The 10,666-nt window shown below is 42.4% G+C and overlaps 2 protein-coding genes across 2 annotated transcripts; both read left to right on the plus strand.

Moving 5' to 3' along the window:
* The first annotated feature begins 495 nt into the window (after positions 1 to 495).
* On the plus strand, positions 496 to 7,206 carry LOC123966493 (protocadherin alpha-1-like). The gene is made up of 2 exons (XM_046042646.1): positions 496 to 3,889; positions 7,100 to 7,206. The coding sequence occupies exons 1-2, from the start codon at positions 1,478 to 1,480 to the stop codon at positions 7,118 to 7,120; spliced, it is 2,433 nt and encodes an 810-aa protein (XP_045898602.1). The 5' UTR covers positions 496 to 1,477; the 3' UTR covers positions 7,121 to 7,206.
* A 1,334-nt stretch (positions 7,207 to 8,540) lies between these two features.
* Positions 8,541 to 10,663, plus strand: LOC123966494 (protocadherin alpha-12-like; the record flags this gene model as incomplete). Its single annotated transcript, XM_046042647.1, has 1 exon — positions 8,541 to 10,663. A coding segment is annotated over exon 1 (2,019 nt), but the record flags the coding sequence as incomplete, so codon positions are not given.
* Between the last annotated feature and the right edge of the window lie 3 nt (positions 10,664 to 10,666).

A 10,666-nucleotide genomic window follows, 5' to 3' on the forward strand; every position in this document is an offset into this window, starting at 1 on the left:
GACATCCAGACTCAGTTCAGACATGTGCCCATAAAGGAGGAGAGCTTCTCTGATTTGAACCTGTATCTGCTGATCGCCATTGTGTCGGTGTCAGTGATCTTTCTGCTGAGCCTCATCAGTTTAATAGCTGTGAAATGCCACAGGACAGACGGCAGTTTCAGCAGGTACAGCGCCCCAATGATCACCACCCACCCTGACGGGAGCTGGTCTTACTCTAAAGCTACTCAGCAGTATGACGTGTGTTTCAGCTCCGACACACTGAAGAGTGACGTAGTGGTTTTCCCCGCACCGTTTCCGCCTGTAGATGCGGAGCTGATCAGTATAAACGGAGGAGACACGTTTACCAGAACTCAGACTTTACCTAACAAAGACAAGGTAAGAACATTAGCAATAAGTGCATCTCATCATTGCCCTTCGTTTATGTTGATAGTGAAATCATACTTTTTACTTCAATTCGTGCTACTTAAGCAACAAGAAGATTCAATTTTAATATACTTAAAGTTTGCGTTAAATTAAAGTTTATTGAGGCTGTTTTCGAATTATCTATATAGGCCTACTGTGCACATGTTGAGGCAAATGTCGGCTGCTAGCTCCGCATTTGAATTTGAATGTCACTGTCCGTGGTGCTAAACGGAGGCTTCTGCATGTCTTCGGCCTGAAATCCCTATGATATTTGTTCAGTATATTTGCAAGTGTAGGCATGTCGAGAATAGACTGTGAAAACAAAGAATTATATGGTAGGAAAGACATGGCTTTATGTTATTAACGTTCAACTGGATCTTTGCTATGGCTATTTTCCTTTTACATTGCATTGTGCAGTAACAATAATGACAGACGATGACTACTCACTCAGCATGTGTAAATGTTTGTCTGAAACTGATTCCATCTATTATATAGTGACTTCTGCAAATAATTTATAATACCACAGAGATTGGAATCCATTGCTTCCATATATTCCATATATAGCATCAGGTTTTCTACTGCAAACTTGGATATTTCGGCTAATATGACGCAAGCTATACCACATACAGTCAGATAAAAAATATGTTATGTCCTAAAAGCATAAATTGATCTTAGTTTGAATTAAAGTGTATTTCACTGTTATCAGACGTGCAGCCCCAATGCCGGCTTTGAGATACATTGGGTGGTTTTTAATTAGTCATGCATGCAGATCTTTGCAATAACTCACAGAGCCATTTGTGATTAAGTTGTCCGCGTTTTTATATGAGGACGGGTGTTTTACTGAGTTGTGCAATTACTTAAATTCACCACGCAGTGACGCTATAGACCGTAACACATGAATGTTCAGGCTCCTCCCTGAGTAAAAACAGAATGACTGTGGTTTTCATCACAAAGAGACACGGGAAGAGAAGGGAGGGCATAATGGAGTCTTCGTCAATAAGAATAAGGACATCAAAATAGTGTTGGCTGAAGTTTTAGCAAATCTCACAATTCCACGGTCGAAACGCAATTGTGGATGTATGCTTTGTTCTTTCTCAGTGGAATTATGCATTTACCGAGTAGCAGGAGGTCTATTGTTACATACATTGTGCTCGTGCTGTTGGATTGTTACTGGGAAGCGGCGTCCGGGCAGCTCTCCTACTCTGTCTCAGAGGAAGTAAACCCAGGAACTAATGTTGGGAATATCGCCAAGGATCTAAACCTCAATGTGCATGATTTGGAGTCCCGTTTGTTTCAGGTTGTTACAGGATCGAAGAGGAAATACTTCGAGGTAAATTTAAAGACCGGATTTCTGTATGTCAATGAGAGAATAGACCGAGAGGAGCTTTGTGCAGAGGAACCCAAATGCACTGTTAGCGTAGAGGCTGTCATAAACAATCCATTAAAGCTTTACCGCGTAGAGATAGAAATTAGAGATGTGAATGACCATTCTCCGTCTTTTAGCACAAAATCACAAATACTGGACATAGCAGAGAACACATTGCCTGGGTTTAGATTCGCGTTATCGGAGGCAAGCGATGCTGATGTGGGTAAAAATGGCGTTAGTGCGTATAAGGTCAGTCCAAACGAATATTTCAGTCTTGCGACACACAAAAGAGGGGAGAGTTTATCTCCAGAGTTAGTGCTGCAGAAAGCCCTAGACCGTGAGAAACAGCCACATATGCAGCTCATGTTAACTGCGATAGACGGGGGGACTCCACCAAATTCAGGAACCTCAGAAATTGAAATAAATGTACTAGATATTAATGATAACGCACCACTGTTCAGCAGCACTCTGTACAAAGTTCACATTTTGGAAAATACCCCGATTGGTACGGCAGTATTCACCTTAAATGCGACCGATGCTGATGAAGGCACAAACAGTGAAATAGTATATTCTCTTCGTAGTAAGGATCAGGATCATATTCTGGATATTTTCAAAATTGATTCAGACACTGGAATCATTTCAGTGAAAGGCAAAATCGACTATGAGGAAAGAAAAGCGTTTGAGATTCGAGCAGAGGCCAGGGACAAAGCCCAGCCTCCTCTGTCTGCCCATAGCAAAGTGCTGGTAGAAGTAATTGATGTAAACGACAACGCCCCTGAAATCACTGTGACGTCACTGCTCAACACAGTGAAGGAGGACGCGGATGTTGGTACTGCTATTGCACTAGTATCCGTTCTAGACAGAGACGGTGGTAAAAACGGTGAGGTGAAATGTGAGATCTTAAATACGGTTCCGTTCAAATTGGAGACAAATTACAAAAACTATTACTCTTTAGTGGTTGATGGACATCTAGACCGAGAGGTAACTCCTCAGTACAATGTTACCATTTCATCTACCGATGATGGGAGTCCCGCTCTTTCAAACACCAGTGTTATTACTGTTTACGTTTCTGATGTTAATGACAATGCACCATATTTCCCAGAGCCGTTAATAAACGTTTATGTGAAAGAAAACAGCAAAGTAGGAACTGTTATTAAAACAGTGACTGCAACTGACGCTGATATCAGCAACAACGGTCAGGTGAGATACTCATTTTTAAACAGTAACAATAAATCTCTGCCCCTACCTACAATGGTGAATATCAACTCAGAGACTGGAGATATAGTCAGCCTGCAGTCTTTTAACTACGAGGAGTTAAAGACGTTCCAGTTTAAAGTTCAGGCCACAGACTCTGGTGTTCCTCCGCTCAGCAGCAACGTGACTGTGAACGTTTGTATCCTGGATGAGAATGACAACAGTCCCGCGATCCTCGCGCCTTATTCTGAGCACGGCTCCGTTAACAGTGAGAGCATCCCCTATTCTGCTGAAGCGGGATACTTTGTGGCAAAGATCAGGGCTGTAGACGCAGACTCTGGATACAACGCGCTGCTTTCTTATCACCTGTCTGAGCCCAAAGGAAACAACCTCTTCCGGATCGGAACCAGCACCGGGGAGATCAGGACTAAGAGGAGAATGAGTGACAATGACCTGAAAACTCACCCCTTGGTGGTGCTGGTTTCTGATAACGGAGAGCCCTCCCTGTCAGCTACTGTGTCTATTGATGTGGTGGTGGTTGAAAGCACAGCTGACATCCAGACTCAGTTCAGACATGTGCCCATAAAGGAGGAGAGCTTCTCTGATTTGAACCTGTATCTGCTGATCGCCATTGTGTCGGTGTCAGTGATCTTTCTGCTGAGCCTCATCAGTTTAATAGCTGTGAAATGCCACAGGACAGACGGCAGTTTCAGCAGGTACAGCGCCCCAATGATCACCACCCACCCTGACGGGAGCTGGTCTTACTCTAAAGCTACTCAGCAGTATGACGTGTGTTTCAGCTCCGACACAATGAAGAGTGACGTAGTGGTTTTCCCCGCACCGTTTCCGCCTGTAGATGCGGAGCTGATCAGTATAAACGGAGGAGACACTTTCACCAGAACTCAGACTTTACCTAACAAAGACAAGGTGAGTCCAATAAAGTTTCTTCAAATCCCTTCTACACATCGCCATTGTCTTCCATTTGAAATTTCTGAGAAATGGTAACTCACGTAAGAAAGCCCTTGCCCTTTTGCAGAGACACATCTAAGTTGTGCTGTATGTACTACACTCACCCTTTTAGACAAAAACGTCGCTTATGTCAGTTATGCTTGTAACACAGCAACAGTTTCAATCAATACCAACAAGGTTTTTCTTCATGAATGTATGCAACATAATATTTTTTTGTACAAAATATATCACCTGCTTTAATGTTCTACCTATAACTGAGCAATGACCTTTGTTTTTCAACACACTGTACTGCATCACACTTTTAAATACTGACGAAAGTTTTTACATATTAGGTGTTTTAAAACCATGAACAAAACATGAAAACTGTTTTTAAGTCATTGACACTTGCGATGTGCTCCGCCAGCGTACTCTGTATGGAAACAGATCATCTTCTATACCATTTTCTTTGAAACCTTGAGCCTACAATATGTCCATTAAGTACAACTTACTGAGCACCTCTTCAGACCACAGACTTAGCCTTGTAGAAAGGCGTGCGGTGCTCTCATTGGTCCTGAAATAAGAACAGTTTCTTAAATTACCCTGTAATAAATTGTACCATTTGATTTTATGTTTTCATTAGCATGCAGTTTCTAGTAAGTTTGAATCAGAGGAATAGAGTCCTGTCACTGTAGATATTTAAAATCACCACAAGGCGACATTGTAGACCATAACATGAAGATTTCTCTTTTCGTGTTTAACGCCCCTCCCATAGGCAGTTCACAGAGCTTTGTAACAAAGAGATGTTTAGACGAGAGAGAGTGCGGCAGCAGCCTTTCTAGTCCCGACTGAAAGGAAAAATTGATGATTCACGGCTGGATTGTTTTATAAAAACTGTAAGATTTGAATACATGCTGTGTTTACGCCAGGAGGAAATATGCCTTTAACGAGTAGCAAGTGTCCTGTCTGGATATATTTGATGCTTCTGATACTGAATTACTGCTGGGATGCAGCGTCTGGCCAGCTCTCTTATTCCGTTGCAGAGGAGTTAAACTCGGGGACATTTGTTGGAAATATCGCTAAGGATTTACACCTAAACTTACAGGATTTGGAATCCCGTATGTTCAGAATTGTTGCTGGATCAAAGAAAAAATATTTCGAGGTAAATACTAAGACTGGTGTCCTGTATGTTAGTGAGAGAATAGACCGAGAGGAGCTCTGCGCGAAAGCAGTGAAATGTACTGTTACTGTCGAGGCTGTCATAAATGAGCCTCTAAAGCTGTACCGTATAGAAATTAATATTCTTGATGTCAACGATAATTTTCCGTATTTCATTGCAAAGTCACAAAGCATAGACATTGCTGAAAACACATTACCTGGGATAAGATTTCCGCTGCTACAAGCCTACGATGCAGATGCAGGAAAAAATGGAATAAGCACATACAAGCTCAGCCCCAATGAACATTTCTCATTAGCAACAAGCAAAGCGGGGGAGAGTATTTCTGCTGAGTTGGTGTTACAGAAAGCGTTAGACAGAGAAAAGGAGCCTCTGATCACGCTAACTTTAACAGCGTTAGATGATGGGAGTCCACCAAAGTCTGGAACGTCAGATATTCTAATTAATGTTTTAGACATTAATGATAATACGCCAGTGTTTGCAAAGTCGCTGTACAAAACTCGATTGTTTGAAAATGTACCTACTGGTACCACTTTACTGACTTTAAATGCTACAGACGCAGACGAAGGAACAAACAAAGAAATCATATTTGCACTTAACAGAAAGGAGCAGGACCACATACTGGAGATGTTTAAAATCAACCCAAACACTGGCACACTGACAGTTGTGGGAAATGTAGACTTTGAAGAACACCCCGCGTTTGAGATTCGTGCACAGGCCAGTGACAAAGGGCAGCCTCCCATGTCTGCTCATTGTAAGGTACTGGTAGAAGTGGTTGACCTAAATGACAATGCTCCTGAGATCACCGTGACATCACTAGTGAAAACAGTGAAGGAGGATGCTAAAGTAGGTACTGCTATTGCTCTCGTCTCTGTACTGGACAAAGACGGAGGCAAGAATGGTGAAGTGCATTGTACAATCGATGACAAGAATCCCTTTAAATTGGAAACAAACTACAACAACTATTACTCGTTAGTGGTTGATGGGCCCCTCGACCGAGAGAGCATCACTCACTATAATGTCACCATAATAGCAAGTGATGGAGGCAACCCCCCTCTCTCCAGCACCAATGTAATTACGATTCAGGTTTCCGATGTCAATGATAACGCACCTCGCTTCTCATCGCCAGACATTAATATTTATGTAAAGGAGAACAGCCCAGTCGGAGCAGTTCTCAAAACAATATCAGCACATGATGCTGACATGAATGAAAATGGCCAGGTTAGATACTACTTTTTAGAACGTAACACCAATTCAGCCCCGCTGTCCACGATGGTGAACATCAACTCAGAGACTGGAGATATAGTCAGCCTGCAGTCTTTTAACTACGAGGAGTTAAAGACGTTTCAGTTTAAAGTTCAGGCCACAGACTCTGGTGTTCCTCCGCTCAGCAGCAACGTGACTGTGAACGTTTGTATCCTGGATGAGAATGACAACAGTCCCGCGATCCTCGCGCCTTATTCTGAGCACGGCTCCGTTAACAGTGAGAGCATCCCCTATTCTGCTGAAGCGGGATACTTTGTGGCAAAGATCAGGGCTGTAGACGCAGACTCTGGATACAACGCGCTGCTTTCTTATCACCTGTCTGAGCCCAAAGGAAACAACCTCTTCCGGATCGGAACCAGCACCGGGGAGATCAGGACTAAGAGGAGGATGAGTGACAATGACCTGAAAACTCACCCCTTGGTGGTGCTGGTTTCTGATAACGGAGAGCCCTCCCTGTCAGCTACTGTGTCTATTGATGTGGTGGTTGTTGAAAGCACAGCTGACATCCAGACTCAGTTCAGACATGTGCCCATAAAGGAGGAGAGCTTCTCTGATTTGAACCTGTATCTGCTGATCGCCATTGTGTCGGTGTCAGTGATCTTTCTGCTGAGCCTCATCAGTTTAATAGCTGTGAAATGCCACAGGACAGACGGCAGTTTCAGCAGGTACAGCGCCCCAATGATCACCACCCACCCTGACGGGAGCTGGTCTTACTCTAAAGCTACTCAGCAGTATGACGTGTGTTTCAGCTCCGACACACTGAAGAGTGACGTAGTGGTTTTCCCCGCACCGTTTCCGCCTGTAGATGCGGAGCTGATCAGTATAAACGGAGGAGACACTTTCACCAGAACTCAGACTTTACCTAACAAAGACAAGGTAAGGGCATTAGCATTAAGTACTTATTAGTGCACTATTTCTAAACCATCGACAAAAGCACAACAGGCTACAGTTGATAAAATGTCAACCTACTCAACATATAGCTACTTTATATATAATTTCTATTTTAAGTACTATAGCATGAATCGTTTTAAAACGGCATAATTAAATCTGCAGCACTTAATGCGCATCTCATTCATAGCTGACTTCTAATTCGGCATTTTAATGCGATTTGCTCTATGCAACTGTCTGAATGTGTGTTGTTTTCACGCCTCAGGACATAAAGGTCAAAGAAATGGTCTGTTCAACTGTTCCATGTTTTTAATACATTTAAACATATCTAATGCTACGCTGAACACTACAGTAGCTATATCACAGAAATCATCAATCGCCTTCTAAGTATCTGTAACACATTTGCCGTTAATTATCTCTGCAGTTACGAAAACACTGCGTATTAAACGGGATATGTCGTTACATTCAAGGCCAGAACATAGTAATTATGTACATTAGTACACTATGTCGGGAACGTGTGCTATGTAGTGTTTGTTTTTATCAGCAGGGCTTTACCTCAGGTAGGTTAAACTGGCTTGACCTTTGAACAAACGTAATTAATATGGTAGGAGTAAGATAATAAACACATACAATTTAGAAAAAAGAGTAACTGTGGGTGTATATTCGGTACTTTTGAACGGAACGTCGCTAGCCATGGTGCTGAAAGTACGTTTGTGTGGACCCTATACTCTCTACAAATAGCAACCAGTTATATTTAAAAAATATTCATACACGTGAATGCTGTCAGACTTTATTATTCCTCGGGAAGGTCTCCGTTGTACCTATTTTTTTCTCTAGTTGCTGGACATAAAGCGAAGTAGAGTGTTTGCTATATGTTTATGGATTTATATTTGTGATTTACAAGTCTCTTCTGTTCCAAAAACAGTGGACTCACTGAAGAAGAGTCCCATTATTTCCGTCAGTGTTCTCATCTTTTATTTATTTCTGTCTTAGTTTTCAGGACAATCTAATTTGCTGAAAAAAAATAAATAGTGGAATAAAAGACGGAATCATGTTGACCATATATTTTCTTGAGATTTGGCTAAATGTTTCAGGGTACATAAAGTAGAGGTCGGTGTAACATTGTTATGTTTGATGTTGGATGTAGTTGTTGCAAGTGTCCACATGGGGACATTGTAGACCATCACATCTGAACTTCCTCTCTGGTTGCTCGGGGCTCCTCCCAGATTCAGAGGACTATGATGTTTCTCTGGCGACTGAAACAAAGAGACGGAGACGGTGAAAGAGAAGAGACGACGACAATTTCCGTGTGCTGGTTTCTATTGCTTTGGTGTATTTGTCTACTCAGCTTCACTTCTTTATTTTTGTGACGGAATTGAATGAACCTGTCTCTATGATTATTCTCGATGTGTGGAATTATGCATTCACCGAGCAGAAGGAGCTCTGTGTGGATTTATCTCTTGGTCGTGCTGCTGGATTGTTACTGGGAAGCGGTGTCTGGGCAGCTCTCTTACTCCGTCTCAGAGGAGGTAAATCTGGGGACTGTTGTCGGGAATATCGCTAAAGATCTGAACCTCAATGTCCAGGATTTGGAGTCGCGCATGTTTCAGATCGTTGCTGGATCAAAGACAAAATATTTCGAGGTAAATCTAAAGACTGGTGTCCTGTATGTCAATGAGAGAATAGATCGAGAGGAACTCTGCGGCGACGAGCCCAAATGTTCACTGAGTGTAGAAGCAGTTATTAGCAACCCATTAAAACTGTACCGTATTGAAATTGTAATATTAGATGTAAATGATAATTCCCCGTCATTTCTCAGCACATCACAGGTAATCGACATTAGTGAGAACACAGCAACAGGGGCGAAATTTCCTCTGCATCCTGCTGACGATGCAGACGTCGGTAAAAACACTGTAAATACCTACAAACTCAGCCAAAATGAACACTTCACTTTGGCTACACATAAAGGAGAAAGTGTAACTCCCGAATTGCTGCTTCAGAAAGTTTTAGACAGAGAGAAACAGTCTGTGATCAGACTCACACTGACCGCGATTGATGGAGGAACTCCTGCTAAATCTGGCACTATGGTAATTACAGTCAATGTCTTGGACATTAATGATAACGCTCCTGTTTTCAGTCAAACTCTGTACAAGACCAGTGTGTATGAGAATGTAAAGATAGACACATCGATAATAATGCTAAATGCTACTGATTTAGATGCTGGAAAAAATGGCCAAGTGATATATTCATTCAGTAAAGTAGGCAGAGGAAAAAACGCAGATGTGTTTTCTATAGATGAAAAAACAGGGACAGTAACAAATAAAAAGAATATCGACTTTGAAGAAAATAATGCTTTTGAGATTCGAGTACAGGCCAGTGATGGGGCTTCCTCACCAATGACCTCGCATGCCAAGTTATTGATTGAAGTTTTAGACGTTAATGATAATGCACCTGAAATTTCAGTTACGTCATTGTTAAATACTGTGAAAGAGGACGCGTCCATTGGCACCGCCATTGCACTTGTTTCAGTATTTGATAAAGACGGAGGGAAAAATGGGATGGTGAACTGTAAGATTTCCAATAATGTACCTTTTAAATTAGAATCAAATTATAAGAATTCCTACTCGCTGGTGGTGGACGGTCCTCTTGACAGAGAGAGCGCATCTCAATATAATATCAGCATCACTGCTACTGATGAGGGCAGCCCCCCTCTTTCCAGCACGAGCGTTATTACTGTACACGTCTCAGATGTAAATGACAACAAACCTCTGTTCACAGAAAATATAATCAATGTCTATGTGAAAGAAAACAGTCCAGTGGGGGCAGTTATAAAAACAGTTTCAGCAATTGATGCAGACATCGATCAAAATGGTCAGGTGAGCTATTCATTTTTACAAACTGAAAGTAACTCGCTGCCTCTCTCGACAATGATTAACATTAACTCAGAGACTGGAGATATAGTCAGCCTGCAGTCTTTTAACTACGAGGAGTTAAAGACGTTCCAGTTTAAAGTTCAGGCCACAGACTCTGGTGTTCCTCCGCTCAGCAGCAACGTGACTGTGAACGTTTGTATCCTGGATGAGAATGACAACAGTCCCGCGATCCTCGCGCCCTATTCTGAGCACGGCTCCGTTAACAGTGAGAGCATCCCCTATTCTGCTGAAGCGGGATACTTTGTGGCAAAGATCAGGGCTGTAGACGCAGACTCTGGATACAACGCGCTGCTTTCTTATCACCTGTCTGAGCCCAAAGGAAACAACCTCTTCCGGATCGGAACCAGCACCGGGGAGATCAGGACTAAGAGGAGAATGAGTGACAATGACCTGAAAACTCACCCCTTGGTGGTGCTGGTTTCTGATAACGGAGAGCCCTCCCTGTCAGCTACTGTGTCTATTGATGTGGTGGTGGTTGAAAGCACAGCTGACATC

The sequence above is a fragment of the Micropterus dolomieu genome, unplaced genomic scaffold (genome assembly GCF_021292245.1).
Source record: "Micropterus dolomieu isolate WLL.071019.BEF.003 ecotype Adirondacks unplaced genomic scaffold, ASM2129224v1 contig_13532, whole genome shotgun sequence".
In the NCBI taxonomy this organism is placed as follows: domain Eukaryota; kingdom Metazoa; phylum Chordata; class Actinopteri; order Centrarchiformes; family Centrarchidae; genus Micropterus; species Micropterus dolomieu.

Coding starts and splice junctions, on each gene's coding strand:
- LOC123966493 (XM_046042646.1), top strand. CDS start 1,478: ATGTATGCTTTGTTCTTTCTCAGTGGAATTATGCATTTACCGAGTAGC. Junction 3,890..7,099: donor CTTTACCTAACAAAGACAAG/GTGAGTCCAATA, acceptor CGTGTGTTTCAG/CTCCGACACACTGAAGAGTG.